An 18,036-nucleotide genomic window follows, 5' to 3' on the forward strand; every position below is an offset into this window, starting at 1 on the left:
TGAAAATCAGCTCGCGTGCAGCCTTTGGCACGCGTGCCATAGGTTGCCTACCCCTGGCCTATACCATTCTTTCCTCCAATTGGGTCTAAATTAGCTGTTACCACTCAAGAAAGAGATCTTGAAGTCATCCTGGATAGTTCCCTGAAAACATCCACTCAATGTGCAGCAGCAGTCAAAAAAGCGAACAGAATGTTAGGAACCATTAGGAATGGGACAGATAACAAGACAAAAAATATCATACTGCCATTATATAAATCCATGGTCCACCCACACCTTGAATACTGTGAGCAGTTCTGGTCACCCCGTCTCAAAAAAGTTCTATTAGGAATGGAAAAGGCACAGGGAAGGGCAACAAAAATTACTAGGGATATGGAACAACTTCCGTATGAGAGATTAAAAAGACTGGGGACTCTTACATTTGGAAAAGAAACAACTAAGTAGGGATATAATAGAGGTCTATAAGATCCTGAATGGTGTAGAGAAAGTGAATAAGAAAGTGTTATTTACTCCTTCAAATAACACAAGAACCAGCGGTCACCCAATGAAATTAATAGGCAGCAGGTTTAAAACAAACAAAAGGAAGTACTTCACACACGCACAGTCACCCTGTGGAACTCGTTGCCAGGAGATGTTGTGAAGGCCAAAAGTATAATTAAATTCTAAAAAGAAGTAGACAAGTTCATGGAGGATAGGTCCATCAGTGGCTTTTAGCCAAGATGGTCATGGATGCAACCCTGTGCCCCAGGCATCCTAAGCCTCTGACTGCCAGATGCTGGGAGTGGATGACAGGAGATGGATCACTCAATAATTGCCCTGTTCTGTTCATTCCCTCTGAAGCACCTGGTATCAGCCACCGTTAGAAGACAGGATACTGGCCTAGATGGACCACTGGTCGGACCCATCTGGTCATTCTTATGTTCTGGAAAGTCCTAGCCAATAAAGCCACCATCTGGTCCAATTAAACCTTCAATACACTGCTTCTGAGACAGCAGCAAGGTGGAGAGCTTACTTTAAGGTAAATGCTGCTCTTCCCATCAGTTAGCTGATACTCGCATCTTCATCAGTCTCCAATTCTCCATTCAAGGGCTTTAAGAGTTCATGTCAGTACCTGATTTCCAGCAACCTGGTATTAAGACCCACTCTGCTTTTATTAGCATTGTATCTGCTGCATGTATGCTGTTGTTTTGATTGTACTGCTGGTGCTTACTTGGCATAAGCCACTTTGGTGAGAGGTGGTTTATATATTAAAAAACAACCCTGATAATTTCACTGGAAAAGGAATGATGAGTATATATATTTCTTGTTTTTTGCCACTGTATCATGGGAATACTAGACACACACGCATGGAGTGAGTGCAAAGGCTTTTTACTTTGACTAGGACTATCTGCGGATGGCTCCCTCACAACTGCACCATTTCCTGGTTTAGCACTGCTATCTGAAGCTGACGGAAAGGGAATTTTCAGTTGAAAATTCAACTGAAATCAGGGTTACCAACTGAATTCAACTGAAATCAGGGTTACCAACTGAATTCAACTGAAATCAGGGTTACCAACTGATGATCCTTATTCCCCTCCCCACAGCTCACGGCCAGATACGCACAATGGATATTGCGACTCAGCCTTCCACAGCAAAGCACCAGAGTCAGGCTGTTGAGGTCTCCTGGATAAGTTCTACTGCAATGTTTTCATGTTTAGCCTCACCGCGCTAAGTGCTCAGCCCCTGCCACTTCCAATGACATCAATGGGAGTGATAGGTGCTCAGTGCCTCATAGGATAAGGCCTTTGGAAAGACCAAATTTCACAATTACCAGAATTTTTCCCTTCTCTGATGGGAAGTGACTGTACAACATTTAGCAATTTACTCCGTGGCTTTCAACATGTTATTAGTGAATGTAGAAAGAGGACTAGGAAACATATTGTCCTTAGCTGATAGCTATTTAGCACCTGCTCATAACGTCATATAATATTGTATACCGTTTGGATATAAGAAGGACAAAACACTGGAAAATAGAATAATCTTCTACCTTGAGATGTCTGTAGTATTAAAACTAGGTTCACACCACATATCCAGGGTCTGCAAGAGTTTGCGCTGGAGATCAGGATATTCTGCCACATAAGCCTCTACTAGATTAGTTTTCTCTTGAAGTAGCAATGGAGTGCACATCTAGAAAGAAAAATAGTTTTGCACTTGTAAAGCATTACAGAGACATTGTGCTCTATACCTGGTGCAAACGGCTTCCCATTGCATTGCCTCAGCAGCACTGGCTGCAGCACTGAAGAGGCAGAGCCAAGTCTCCAGCCACTCCCAGCCTACAGACACAGGCACAGGAGCAGGAGCCCCATTTTGCTGCTGCTCAGAATGTGGATAGTGAGCTTATACCCCTGCATGGGTGCTCGGGATGGGCCACACTCTAGCTCGAAGTCTTCCATACTGAGGTCTGTGAGTGCTTGAGAAAAGTGTTCCAAATTGCTTAAATGTTAGAAAAATATTTCTACATCCAAATATGCCTAAAGGGAGTTTTCTACACAGAATTTTCAACACAAATATTACCAATAACATTACAAACCTTCGGCATTAGAATTTATTTAACCCAGGCCACCTCTTATCACCACATAGGTAGAAAATACCTCAGTTATCTTCCTACACCCATTATTCTGAATGGGGAGAGCAGGGGAGGAGATGGGATTATTTTTGCATTTAATAAGCCTTATTACAGAAATAATAATTTGCAAAACCTATGAAGGAAGGCTGAAAGAATTGGGTTTGTTTAGTTTGGAAAAGAGAAGACTGAGAGGGGACATGATAGCAGTTTTCAGGTATCTAAAAGGGTGTCATAAGGAGGAGGGAGAAAACTTGTTCACCTTAGCCTCTAAGGATAGAACAAGAAGCAATGGGCTTAAACTGCAGCAAGGGAGGTCTAGGTTGGACATTAGGAAAAAGTTCCTAACTGTCAGGGTGGTTAAACACTGGAATAAATTGCCTAGGGAGGTTGTGGAATCTCCATCTCTGGAGATATTTAAGAGTAGGTTAGATAAATGTCTATCAGGGATGGTCTAGACAATATTTGGTCTTGCCATGAGGGCAGGGGACTGGACTCGATGACCTCTTGAGGTCCCTTCCAGTCCTAGAATCTATGAATCTATGAAAACAGAATCAACACAGCTGGAGTTTCAGATTCCAGTTAGAAAAATATTCTATTAAGATGGAATGTGGTATAAAAAAATCTTTCAGTCACTTCACAGACTGAAACATCATTTTTAGCAGCTCTCTAGCAACTTCTTGCAAATTAGATATTAGTGTATAGTACTGGTATATAACTTCCACTTTTGTGCAAGACTGTGCGTCTTGTTTATCAAAGGATACATCTGATGATAGAGAAGACTACAGGGGAAACAGACTTACCTTCTCCACATCTAGATCCAGCTGTAATTTTAGCTTTATACTCAGAATGGCTGCCTAGAAAACACAAAAGGTAGAAAACATTTCTGGTTGTAGAGGAGAATGTGTGTTTGGGAGAGCTTATAAACGGATGTGTTTCTAAACTGAAGTATAGAAGGTTTCTACACATTAGTCGCAGAATGATTCTATTTATTGTTATATTTTGAATGTGCTAATTAAATGCAATTGGCTGCACAGATTTCATTTAGAAATCCACAAAAACACTATCAGTTGCATTACATGTTTTAAACTGTATTAAACCTCAGAAAAAAAAATCTGAGATCAAGCACTCTAGTAAAATATTTAGAGCAAAAAACCAGAGTCTCTAGTCAAATGTTTGGAAAGACTCAATGGATAGGTAATTTTTTCCAGGAATATCAATTTAAAAACAGAACAAAAAAGGATATTTGTGAGTTAACTTGAACACAATTCTTGCTGCTTTTAAATTTGCTATGCAGTTATATTTTGTGAAAACATCTCATTCATAAATGTATTCACATTTATGAATGAGATGTTTTCACAACTAAAAATCAGATTTTTAGGTTCAATCATTTAAATGTAGCTCCACGTATCCTAGATGCTATGAATCACAAATAAAAGGATGATAATAATTATATTGTGCCCCTTTATGCTGTGTTCTGAATGATGATGAACTAAGTCTTGTACTCCCCATGTGAAGTTCCTCAGAATCAGTATCCTAATTCTGCAGATGGGAAAGTGAGCCACAGAGTGGCAAAATGATTTGAGGAAGGTCACACAAGCAGTCAGTGGCAGAGCCAGGAATAGAACCAAGACCTTCTGCATTCCCATCCTGTATTTTAACCCCAAGAACTTGCTTCCATCCCGGCTTCAGTTTCCCTCCTCTATTTGGTGCAACTCCCACCCTAGTACAATAAGGTGATGCAAAACATTGGATAACTGTTGCTCGTGAATTCAAAATCAATACACCCATACCATTCTGCCAAAGGGTTGCTAAAACATGTTCTTTGAGCCCTGATTCAGCCAGGCAAAGAAACAGTCCTTAAGCCCATCCCTATTCAGAAAATTACTTAAGCATGCACTTAAGTCTCAGGCCTTGTCTACACTACCAGGTTTTGTCGCCAAAACTGCCATTTGTCAACCCAAACAGTGAGCGCAGACACACTGCAAGGCGACTTTTGCTGGGCAAAATGCCTGGTTTGGGTGACAAAATTCATCCACCCTCAAGAGAGATTTAAGTCTTTTTCCTCTACATTTTTGTCGACAAAGTGCAAGTGTAGACACCATGCTTCATTTCATCACCTTAATTGACCTCCAGAAGGTTTCCCACAATGCCCATCCTGACCCACTCTGGTCAGCAATTTGAACTCCACTGCCCTGCAGCCAGGTAAGCAATCATCCGCCCCTCCCCCTTAGAAGCCCCAGGAATTTTTGAAATTCTATTTCCTGTTTGCTCGGCGTGGAGAGGTCTCATCGTATTTTCCCAGGTGACCATGGCAGCTTATTGCAGCAAACACTCTCCCGCTTGGACCACTGCAGAGCAGTTGGATCTGCTCAGTATATGGGGAGAGGAGGCTGTGCAGTCCCAGCTGCGCTTGAACCATAGGAATTGGGATACCTATGGGCAGATTTCTTGAGGCTTTTGTGAAAACGGCTGTTATTGGGACACTCTGCAAGTGCAGAGCAAAGATAAAGGAGCTGAGGCAGGTGTACCATAAGGCAAGGGAGGCAAACTGATGCTCAGGTGCTTCTCCTAAGACCTGCTGGTTCTATAAGGAACTGGATGCTATCCTCTGTCATGACCCCACCTCCATGGCCAAGAGCCCCATGAATACTTTGGCGGGCACAGAGGCGGTGGAAAGAGGACCTAACTCGGAGGACGAAGTTATTATTGAAGAGATGGAGTTAGATGAGGATATGCAGCTCCCAGCAGTCGCCCGGTAGGGCGGGCAGGCAGCCAGGAACTATTCTCCACTCCAGATGTGTCTAGCCAGTCTCAGCAGTTGCTCTACGGCAAGCAAGAAGCAGGAGATGAGACTCCTGGTAAGTGGCTGTGGTTTGTGTAGTGTAGAGATGGGTTCAAGCTATAGAAATCTGGGATGTTGGCTGTGTTTCTGTGTGCTGGACATTTCCCTGTGCAGCTAATCAGTATGACGGAACAGGGTGTTGTTGCACACTGAGATCTCACGGGAATCCTCCAGAGAGATCTCCAGGAAAGTTTCCTGGAGTTACTTGGTAATCCTCTGCCGAAGTTTCCATGGCAGAGTAGCTTTGTTCCTTCCCCCATTGTAGGAAACTTTCCCTCGCCACTCATCAATCACTTGTGCAGAGACCAAAGCAACACATAGGCGAGCAGCATAGGGAGCAGGGTGGAAGCCACAAGCATGGAGTAGATGTACCATCATTTCCCTGCTTACTCTTAGTAGTGAGATGTCTGCTAGAATTACACCCGCCTGTGGAAAAGTGTGGGAGACTTTTAGAATTTGTTCCCTAGAATGCTGCACCACAACCTTTGCAAACAGCATGTGCTCTTTTCCACACGTGGTGTAGCCCTCCCCCACCCCCCCACCTCCCCTGCCAACCCTCACCATGCTTTTGCTTTTTGCCGAGATGTGTGCCTGGCTAGGGTCAGTGAGAAAGTGATGGCAATGTTGCAAAAGGTGTGTTTAACAGAAATGTTTCAATGCTATGCGTGAATTTAACAATCCCACTTCTGTGCATTGTCCCCTGTGCTTCATTAGATGTGGACTTCAGGAACACCCCACGCACCCCGGCCAAGCATCTCCACCAGATAAGAAAGCGTCCAAGATGCAGCAAAGAAGACATGTTCCAGGAGGTCCAACAGTGCTGCAATACAGAAAAAAGGAACGAAAGGAGTGCTGGGAAGCCGAACGGTCGGACAGAAAAGAGAATCATGTGTTTGTTAAGGACGCTACTGAGCAGATGATTAAAGTAATGGAGGAGCATATGCAGATGCTGAAGTCCTTAAAGTGCTGTAGACAGAGCAAATCAGTGCTCAACCTCCACTGCAGCACATTCAAAACTCTTTTCCATGCCTCCCTCCAAACTCCACTCGCACATTCCTTTCCACCTTCCAGGGCTTCCCGGTTTCCCCTTCACTCCACCTCCTCAGACAACTTTCACAATGATAGCTGGGCCTAAACACAGCTGTGAGAGTCTGCCTTTCCATGGATCCTCCTTTCCCGCCAAGCATCTGTGTGTTTGTGTGTGTTGTTTCTTGTGCAATAAAAGCAAACTTTTATAATGGTAAATCATCTTTATTTTTTTTCTACAAGGTGAGATTGCAGGCACTGCCAATACATGCACAGGCATTGTAATCACTTTATTACAGGAATACAAGGCCCCAAATGTCACCATTGCCTCCTAGGAAAACTACATGTCATGTAACATTGAACATGTAAGGAAATATTGATTGCCCCCTCGTAAAACTACATGTAACATAACATTGAAGCAGCTCGGACAGAGATATATGTTACTGGTGGTCATCGTCAAAATGCTGCCTCAAAGACTCCCTGATTCAAATAGCTCCCCTCTGGGCTCCTCTGACAGCCCTGGTATCTGGCTGATCAAAATCAGCGGCCAAGCGGTCTGCCTCAGCACTCCACCCCCGAGCAAACCTTTCACCCTTAGCTTCACAGAGATTATGCAACATACAGCATGCAGCTAAGACCGTAGGAATATTATCCTCAGTGAGGACCAACCTGCCATAAAGGCACTGCCAGCACGCCTTTAATCTGCCAAAGGCACATTCCATTTCATCCGGCACCTAGTGAGCCTGTTTTTGAACTGCTCCTTACTGCTGTCCAGGTGTCCCATGTAAGGTTTCATGAGCCATGGCTGTAGAGGGTATGCAGGGTCCCCCAGGATCATTATGGGCATTTCAACACTCCCCATTGTAATCTTCTGGTTAGGAAAGAAAGTCCCCATTTGCAGCTTTCTCTACAGGCCGGTGTTCCTGACGATGCATGCATCACGCACCTTCCCAGACCACCCCATGTTGATATCAGTGAAACACCCACGTTGACGCCAAAGCATCTGCAACACCATGGAGAAGTACCCCTTCCTATTGATGTACTCCATCGCAAGGTGCTCTGGTGCCAAAATTGGAATATGTGTGCCATCTATCACCCCTCCACAGTTTGGGAAACCCATTTCTGCAAAGCATCCACTAATTCACGCACATGTCCCAGAGTCACGGTCCTTCATAGGAGGATGCGATTTATTGCCCTGGACACTTGCATTAATGCAGCCCCAACGGTCAACTTCCCCACCCCAAATTGGTTTGCGACCGACCAGTAGCAGTCTAAAGTTGCCAGCTTTTGCTCACACAGCAATTGCCACACGCTTTTCTACCAAGAGGCAGATCTGGGGGGAGCTCCGCGCACAGTTCCCGGAAGGCGGCTTTCCACATCCAAAAGATCTGTAGCCACGGCTCATCATTCCTCATCTGCATGACGATACAATCCCACCATTCAATCCCACTTGTTTCCCGAGCCCTATGACGTTATAGCAAAAGTGGATGGGAACCTGGGAGGCAGTGACCATGAGATGGTCGAGTTCAGGATCCTGACACAAGGAAGAAAGGTGAGCAGCAGAATACGGACCCTGGACTTCAGAAAAGCAGACTTTGACTCCCTCAGGGAACTGATGGGCAGGATCCCCTGGGAGAATAACATGAAGGGCAAAGGGGTCCAGGAGAGCTGGCTGTATTTTAAAGAATCCTTATTGAGGTTGCAGGAACAAACCATCCCGATGTGTAGAAAGAATAGTAAATATGGCAGGCGACCAGCTTGGCTAAACAGTGAAATCCTTGCTGATCTTAAACGCAAAAAAGAAGCTTACAAGAAGTAGAAGATTGGACAAATGACCAGGGAGGAATATAAAAATATTGCTCAGGCGTGCAGGAGTGAAATCAGGAAGGCCAAATCACACTTGGAGTTGCAGTTAGCAAGAGATGTTAAGAGTAACAAGAAGGATTTCTTCAGGTATGTTAGCAACAAGAAGAAAATCAAGGAAAGTGTGCACCCCTTTCTGAATGAGGGAGGCAACCTAGTGACCGAGGATGTGGAAAAAGCTAATGTACTCAATGATTTTTTTGCCTCTGTCTTCACGCACAAGGTCAGCTCCCAGATTGCTGCACTGGGCAGTACAGCATGGGGAGAAGGTGACCAGCCCTCTGTGGAGAAAGAAGTGATTCGGGACTATTTAGAAAAACTAGACGTGCACAAGTCCATGGGGCCGGATGCGCTGCATCCGAGGGTGCTAAAGGAGTTGACGGGTGAGATTGCAGAGCCATTAGCCATTATTTTTGAAAACTCATGGCGATCGGGGGAGGTCCCAGATGACTGGAAAAAGGCTAATGTAGTGCCCATCTTTAAAAAAGGGAAGGAGGAGGATCCGGGGAACTACAGGCCAGTCAGCCTCACCTCCGTCCCTGGAAAAATCATGGAGCAGGTCCTCAAGGAATCAATTATGAAACATTTAGAGGAGAGGAAAGTGATCAGGAACAGTCAGCATGGATTCACCAAGGGGACGTCATGCCTGACTAACCTAATTGCCTTCTATGATGAGATAACTGGCTCTGTGGATGAGGGGAAAGCAGTGGATGTGTTATTCCTTGACTTTAGCAAAGCTTTTGATACGGTCTCCCACAGTATTCTTGCCGCCAAGTTAAAGAAGTATGGGCTGGATGAATGGACTGTAAGGTGGATAGAAAGCTGGCTAGATCGTCGGGCTCAACGGGTAGTGATCAATGGCTCCATGTCTAGTTGGCAGCCAGTTTCAAGCGGAGTGGCCCAAGGGTCAGTTCTGGGGCCGGTTTTGTTTAATATCTTTATTAATGATCTGGAGGATGGTGTGGACTGCACTCTCAGCAAGTTTGCAGATGACACTAAACTGGGAGGCGTGGTAGATACACTAGAGGGTAGGGATCGGATACAGAGGGACCTAGACAAATTAGAGGATTGGGCCAAAAAAAAACTTGATGAGGTTCAACAAGGACAAGTGCAGAGTCCTGCACTTAGGACGGAAGAATCCTATGCACTGCTATAGACTAGGGACCGAATGGCTAGGTAGCAGTTCTGCAGAAAAGGACCTAGGGGTCACAGTGGACGAGAAGCTGGATATGAGTCAACAGTGTGCTCTTGTTGCCAAGAAGGCTAACGGCATTTTGGGCTGTATAAGTAGGGGCATTGCCAGCAGATCGAGGAACGTGATCGTTCCCCTTTATTCGACATTGGTGAGGCCTCATCTGGAATACTGTGTCCAGTTTTGGGCCCCACACTACAAGAAGGATGTGGAAAAATTGGAAAGAGTCCAGCAGAGGGCAACAAAAATGATTAGGGGTCTGGAGCACATGACTTATGAGGAGAGGCTGAGGGAACTGGGATTGTTTAGTCTCCAGAAGAGAAGAATGAGGGGGGATTTGATAGCAGCCTTCAACTACCTGAAGGGGGGTTCCAAAGAGGATGGAGCTCGGCTGATCTCAGTGGTGGCAGATGACAGAACAAGGAGCAATGGTCTCAAGTTGCAGTGGGGGAGGTCCAGGTTGGATATCAGGAAAAACTATTTCACTAGGAGGGTGGTGAAAGACTAGAATGCGTTACCTAGGGAGGTGGTGGAGTCTCCTTCCTTGGAGGTTTTTAAGGCCCGGCTTGACAAAGCCCTGGCTGGGATGATTTAGCTGGGAACTGGTCCTGCTTTGAGCAGGGGGTTGGACTAGATGACCTCTTGAGGACCCTTCCAACTCTGATATTCTATGATTCTATGATACCCTATGCACTTGATCTGTGAATGCCAAAAGCAATCTAAGTGCTCCTATCCATATTCCGCAGAACGTCGGGCGCCCGCAAGTCTTCTTCAGATAGGAACTTCACGATTAACTGCACTGCCATCCGTGGTGTCTTCATGACAGTTAACAAAGCATAGGAGAGCCGTGCAGGATCCATCCCTTCTCATAAAGATGCCGGGGTGCACAGCAAAGAAGGGCCGCTGAAAAATGCCGAAAAAGAAAGCCGGAAGCCCATGGAGTGCTGGGACAGAAAACAATGCAACATTTAGCATTGTCCCAAGATGCGCCATGATCTGCTCCGTCGTTCCATAACACCTAATGACAGAAGGACTGTGGGATAGGTACCCACAGTGCATTGCTCACACTGTCGATGATGGTCCCCCCACTGTGGATGCGATCTGCCGACAGAGGGAGCAAGTCTGAACATGAAATTGCAATTTTTATTATGTCGACTTTTGGGTGTCGACATCACTTTTGTCGACACAAATTGGTAGAGTAGACATGGCCTCAGTGAGTTAAATCTCAAATTAAGCACATACTTAACTGATCTGTTGAAATGCTTTTCTTGGTTTTATGACTACCAGTGTTAGAAAAAAACAAACAGAAGGCTTTATTGAAGGGTGTATTTACAGAGTCCAGCTGTTTGAACAGAAAGGACAAGATCAGATACTATCAGCATGTTTACAATATGAATAATAAAAGAAGAGATAAGCCTAACTGAACTAAAGATGTGACTGACTTGGCTGCTGTATCTCTTTTAATATTTATTTTGTTATTGTGATGTTTGGTGTTGTTCAACTCCACAAAAAAGTTTTCTGTAAAATGACCCCATTTTTAATATTATTTACAGGGATGTAACAACTCATTCATGTCTAATTTTGCTGACCGATAAGTTTTTAAGCATATAGATTATGTGCTTTAGCTGATACTTAAAGATACACCCCACTGTGGTAACTGAGGATTTCTCCATCACACAGCTTTGTGCATACTCTACACTGGACCAGGAGTAGCCAGAATAACTGCAAACTAGTAATCATGTTAACTAAGTTGTAGAAGCCTCAGATCAAAGTTGGATCAGCAAGGCAATAGCAATTCCAAATCCTAGCTGCCTTCACCACTCCTCCAACTGTTAAGCAAGACCAGCTACCTTTTAAAAATGATCCCCTCAGCACATTATCCAGGAACCCTAATATCCTTATAATGTCTACACACACAATGCATTTATTAGGAAGGCCTCTATATGCACTCTGAAACCAACATAACCCACATGTGAAAATGCCTCTTACAATCCTGAATACTAGCATGCGCTGCCTTTTCTGCTCCTACTAATGCATACCAATTTCCAGTATGAATAAAAATAACAGCAAAGAAATATACCAGACAAGCATTTGGGCTACATTAACTCTCCCCCCCCCTCCCCCACCCTTCCCGTTCATTTCCAAAGTGGATCTAATCAGAAGCATGGGAAAGGTTTATGCTTTTCTTCCATTTCCCTTCCCGAGCCTATGGAGGAGCAGGTACGTGATGAGGGCTATGTACTGACAGGGATGCCTGATATAGGAAAAAGGGTAAGATAGGAGGAAAAGGTGATGACCAATGGTCTGATTCAAAGCCACTGAAGTCAATGAGTCCTTTTATTGTCTTCCAAGGGCTTTGGGTCAGTCTCTGTTCGAGCAGCAGTCAGAATAAACATCATATCTGGACAAAACACAAAAATAATCCAAGGTGCTATTCACATGGGGACAGATGCCCACAGCTTGCCCTCACTTAAGACATTCTTCTTAAAATGGCTACCATCTCCTATGGTTCTCAGTGGGACTCGGATGACAGGCAAAGATGACCCTGTTTACTGACTCCTCAGTGTTCTTCTCCACCTCATCCCATAGGGGGCCATCATCTTCCCTGAGCGCAATTTGGAGGTGACCATTAGGAATGATGAGGTGAGGGGGACATTTTGAAAGAGGATGATTTTTTGTTTATCTGAAGATTTTATGTGTTAGCCTTTACTGATGGGAAAACTTCAAGCTATAAATAAATAAATAAATAAAAACATTTACTAATAAGTGCAAGTATTTCTCTTCAGATATTACCTGTTACACCAGATCTACTCAAATAGAGGGGGAAACTCAGATCTGTGTGCGTGTGAGCACACACATGCACAGCGTAGTGCAAAGCACAGGAGGGATGGGAAATCAGGTGTGTACACATGCAGGGGACTGTGGAGAACATGATGGAGGAGAATTGGTTTGTGTGTGCAGAGGAATCTGGAGGTCAGGAGGGAGAGGGGATTTGTATTGGAAGCCTGTGTGTATGCACATGCACATAAGCATGTTGGAATACAGGAAGGAGGGGGAACTGAACTGAACACTGGCTGTTTTGTGCAGTCCAATGACACAACACAGCTTTAAACCCAGTTTAACTGTCAGTATGTCTGACCAGGTTTCTTTGTGATGCACCTGAGTGGCATAAAGCATCAAGAGTGTATCTGTGAATCTGGCCCTAAAAGATTTAAGCTTATTAGAATTATCCAATTAGAATTATCACATGATAATATCCTCATTTAGTTTCTTATTTTATGTTCACGTATTATTTTTTTAATTAAAAAAAGGAAATTTCCACACAAAAACTATATTAAAATGCAGTTAACATATCAGTGATTTAGGGTAAAACACATTACAGGGATGTTTTAATTGTGCACAAAACAACCCAGGAAAGTCCGAGTTAAGATTAAATTTAAAAGCAATCCAAACATATTAAAGTCTGGAAAGTCAGTTAGGGAACCCAAACAGCTTTAACTTTGCCCTATAGTGACACCATAGCAAAAGAACAATATAATGTATATTCTAACATCAGTTGAATCTAATCAATTTAAGACTACAAACATGAATATGCCATAATCATAATCATATTAGGCATCACTAGAGGGCTGAGTTAAGGTAGTCTGCGTGCCTGAAATGTGAATTGCTAGACCCTTAGCATGTTTGGATTTATTTTGCGTTTATCCTTAAGTCTGAATTTCCTGGGTTTATCATGCTTGTTTTTTTGAATAACACTGGTGTACAATTTTTGAGAAGTCGTCTGCTTCAGAGATAAAATGTGCTATTTATTATGTATTTTGATGTGCTGAATTCAAATATGACAATTAAAACAACTGATTGGCTACTGTTTCTAAGATATTTAAGTTTTTACATTTTATGTCTATGTATATTGTCAAGTATCAGAGGGGTAGCCGTGTTAGTCTGAATCTGTAAAAAGCAACAGAGGGTCCTGTGGCAGCTATGTATATTGTGTATATAGTAGAGTTTTAATCATAAATTGTAAACCTAGGTCTTTTCATGTGTTTATGGTTGCTTTACATGATAATATTTCACCTGTCCTGTTTATGTAACACTTTAAAAATCAGCAAAAGGGTTATATAAATAAAATTTATTATGAAACAAAAGGCAAAAAGCTATTATGTACATAGTTTAGTCCTATTCAGTGTCTACTCGGCGCTTCTTGGCTTGTCTCTTGTATTCATTAAATGGAGCATCTCTTGTCACTGTCCAGCAATCGTCTGCAAGCATTGATGGGCTCCATTTGCCCTGATAGCGTTTCTCCATTGTTGCAATGTCCTGGTGAAATCGCTCGCTGTGCTCGTTGCTCACTGCTCCGCAGTTCGGTGGAAAAAAATCTAGATGAGAGTGCAAAAAATGTACCTTTAGTAACATGTTGCAACCAAGGCTTTTGTATACCTTGAGGAGGTTTTCCACCAACAACCTGTAGTTGTCTGCCTTGTTGTTTCCGAGAAAATTTATTGCCACTAACTGGAAGGCTTTCCATGCCGTCTTTTCCTTGCCACGCAGTGCATGGTCAAATGCATCATCTCGAAGAAGTTCACGAATCTGAGGACCAACAAAGACACCTTCCTTTATCTTAGCTTCACTTAACTTTGGAAATTTTCCACGGAGGTACTTGAAAGCTGCTTGTGTTTTGTTAATGGCCTTGACAAAGTTCTTCATCAGACCCAGCCTGGTGTGTAAGGTGGTAACAAAATCTTCCTTGATTCAACAAGTGATGGATGCTGAACACTTTTCCTCCCAGGCTTCAATGACTGTCGGAGTGGCCAATCTTTCTTGATGTAGTGGGAATCTCTTGCACGACTATCCCATTCGCAGAGAAAACAGCAGTACTTTGTGTATCCAGTCTGCAGACCAAGCAAGAGAGCAACAACCTTCAAATCGTCACAAAGCTGCCACTGATGTTGGTCATAGTTTATTCACTTCAAAAGTTGTTTCATGTTGTCCTAGGTTTCCTTCATATGGACTGCATGACCAACTGGAATTGATGGCATAACATTGCCATTATGCAGTAAAACAGCTTTAAGACTCGTCTTCGATGAATCAATGAACAGTCTCCACTCATCTGGATCGTGAACGATGTTGAGGGCTGCCATCACACCATCGATGTTGTTGCAGGCTACAAGATCACCTTCCATGAAGAAGAATGGGACAAGGTCCTTTTGACGGTCACGGAACATGGAAACCCTAACATCACCTGCCAGGAGATTCCACTGCTGTAGTCTGGAGCCCAACAGCTCTGCCTTACTCTTGGGTAGTTCCAAATCCCTGACAAGGTCATTCAGTTCACCTTGTGTTATGAGGTGTGGTTCAGAGGAGGAGGATGGGAGAAAATGTGGGTCCTGTGACATTGATAGTTCAGGACCAGAAGTTTCATCTCGTCTGACTCAAGTGAGAATGATTCTGGTGCATCAGGAACCGGCAGTCCTTCTCCGTGGGGTACTGGGGGTATAGCTGATGGAATGTTTGGATAATGCACAGTCCACTTTTTCTTCTTTGACACACCTTTCCCAACTGGAGGCACCATGCAGAAGTAACAATTGCTGGTATGATCTGTTGGCTCTCTCCAAATCATTGGCACTGCAAAAGGCATAGATTTCCTTTTCCTGTTCAACCACTGGCGAAGATTTGTTGCATAAGTGTTGCATCATATGTGTGGGGCCCACCTCTTGTCCTGATCTCCAATTTTGCAGCCAAAATAAAGGTGATAGGCTTTCTTAACCATAGTGGTTATACTGTGCTTTTGTGATGCAAAAGTCACTTCACCACAAACATAGCAGAAGTTATCTGCACTGTTCACACAAGTACGAGGCATCTCTGCTCACTTTGGCTAAACAGAAATGTGTCCCTTTTCAAAATCAAACACTGACAAATAAGAGAGCACGACACTGTATGATTTCTAGAGCTGATACAGGGCAATTTGTTCAGCAGAGTGATGTAAGCTTCGTTATGATTGCATCATGACTTCTAGGAATAACATGATGCAATTCATATCATGTATGACGCAATACCAGCTTCAGATTGCATCATTCATTGTTTTGCCTAAAAAGCAAATACTGTCCAAACCAAGTCATGGATTTATTCATAGATCCAGTCAAAGATGTATTTTAGTCATTTCTGGTTTAAATTGAGATCCCATCCCTTTATAACTCACTTATCCTCCGCCATTCCCAAGTCAAGAGTCGTATATACTGACCCAATAGCATATCTTGAAAACTAGAGCCAATCAACAATTTTAAGCATCATTTTCGTTCCCAGTAACCCAGAATTAGTAAAGTTTGACTACATTTATTTCAGAAGCATTTTGGCTGTAGAGCAGTGTAATTAAACCACCCCAGAAATGTATTTTACTCTAAATTACTGATGTACTCTCAACCCTAACCCTGTGTTAATGTAGTTTTTGTTTGAGAAGACTAAGATGGGTGTATTTAAAATAAATAAATGTTATATTTTAATGCCTTTATCATCTAATTCCTAATTTTAGCAATTAACCCTAGATATAATTAACAAATCAGTTTCTTTGATTGAAAACTAGCAAATATTAGCTCAATTTAACATACTTACGAAATCCATTTTCTGTATAAAAACAATAAATACAGGAGAGTGTCATTATTTGTTAAAAATGAAACACAAAAATTATCTCCCCATCCCTGCTAAACCTTCGCCCCAATGTTCTTGTATAAAAAACAAACAGAAGAAGAAAAAAGTCCCTAGATTTCTAATGCAGAGAGCTTTGAGTGGGAGTTCCCTCAAGCCCAAGAATATTTCTGGTTGTCAGAGGCTAAAAAGATTATTTATTGTTTCCTTCCTAAACCCAGCTCCACTGCCACCTGTTCAGAATTTAATATAAAGCTGTTAAACAAAACCAGAACTTTGATGCTGATTGCGAAAACAAGTTTCACTGTATCTGACCCTAGAAGTACTTACTACTGATCCACAAGCAAAGGAATTTGATTTTTTTTTTAGCACAGCTATCTTTTTACCTTTATAAGCTGTTTAAAAAATGTAAATAAAATAACTCAGTGGACAATAGAGGGCATTCATCCCACAGAAAGACAGCCGCCACCCTTAGACATGAAATATCGCAGCACATTAAGTCATGAGACCCCGCTAATCAAAGCTGACAGGGCACTGAATGTGATTTCTGCTGAGACTTAGCGATATCATGGGGCACTGAAGCATGCACAGCCTGCCAGACTGCCCCTGTTCATGTGACAATGGCTTTTATTCGCTAAAGGGGCCTGCAAGTGACAAGAGTCTCCTTTGTCTTTAGATTCCTGCATTTGGAGTGCAGGAGAGGTTCATTCAACCAGCCCCAGACACTCTTTGAAAGGCTGAAGTGTAACATAAGATGACCATGAAACACTAGCTTGCCTTCTGCCTACCCCTCATTCTTCTAAAGCACAGCCTGGCCTATTCAGCGTCTCTTCACAGAATAGCATCGCACTATATTAGCCTCTGGTCTGCTGAATTCCATCATTGTTTAAAAAATACCGGCGGCCATCTTGGTTTTCATAAAGCCATTCACCAACACCGAAATGGAGAGCTCAAGAAAGAGAGTTCTGAAAGACTACAATACTATCAGCGCCCTGAAGTCCTGCACAACACATGGTGTGCATGGCATTTTGTCCAGGCTCAGCCTGAACACAAAACAATCTAATACACTAACATTAGATAGCTCAATGTATGGTTTAGGATGACTACTGAAACTCACCTTGCAACTATGCTTGGCTCATGAAAGCAGCTGTATAAGAAAGAGGAAATATATCTAAAGGCACCCCAGCTGTAACTATATAAATAGACATTTTAAATCCCTCTGCTTAGATACTATCCCCGTTACCAAACAATAGTATACACTCTAATTGTCAGCTTTAAAACCCTTTTTTGTCAACACCATCGTACTGCATTCCATCAGCAGCTGCCATCAACTGCATTCACACCAGAACAGATACACACCCAGAAACTTGCCACACAGACACTTCTGCCTTTTTCCTTAACTGTCACCTTACTTACAGTCAGAAAAATAAAGCTCCCACTACGTGTTTTGGGAGCAGTGGTGCCATCCAGTGGCCAGTGAGGCTCATCTCATCCTCCCATACTCAGAGGAGTGTCTCACAGAATGCATTTACTAGCCGTGACTATTATAGTAGAACCTCAGACTTACGAACACCAGAGTTACTAACTGACCAATCAACCACACACCTCATTTGGAACTGTAAGTATGCAATCAGGCAGCAGCAGAGACCAAAAAAAAAAAACCCAAACAAATACAGTACAGTATTATGTTAAACGTAAACTATTAAAAAATTAAAGGAAAAGCAGCATTTTTCTTCTGCATAGTAAAGTTTCAAAGCTGTATTAAATCAATGTTCTGCTGTAAACTTTTGAAAGAACAACCCTAACATTTTGTTCAGAGTTACGAACATTTCAGAGTTGCAAACCACTTCCATTCCTGAGGTGCTCATAACT

General features: G+C 42.9%; 1 protein-coding gene across 2 annotated transcripts in view; it reads right to left on the reverse strand.

Moving 5' to 3' along the window:
* EXD3 (exonuclease 3'-5' domain containing 3) overlaps nt 1-18,036 on the reverse strand; it is a 601,904-nt gene that overhangs the window by 406,190 nt on the left and 177,678 nt on the right. For both annotated transcript variants that reach the window (XM_034793607.1, XM_034793606.1), the window contains exons 7-8: nt 3,403-3,456; nt 2,024-2,163 (exon numbers count right to left, since the gene is read on the reverse strand). In XM_034793607.1, coding sequence (XP_034649498.1) covers nt 2,024-2,163; nt 3,403-3,456 — 194 coding nt within the window. The remainder of the gene's footprint in view (nt 1-2,023; nt 2,164-3,402; nt 3,457-18,036) is intronic.

The sequence above is a fragment of the Trachemys scripta genome, chromosome 17 (genome assembly GCF_013100865.1).
Source record: "Trachemys scripta elegans isolate TJP31775 chromosome 17, CAS_Tse_1.0, whole genome shotgun sequence".
Taxonomy (NCBI): domain Eukaryota; kingdom Metazoa; phylum Chordata; order Testudines; family Emydidae; genus Trachemys; species Trachemys scripta.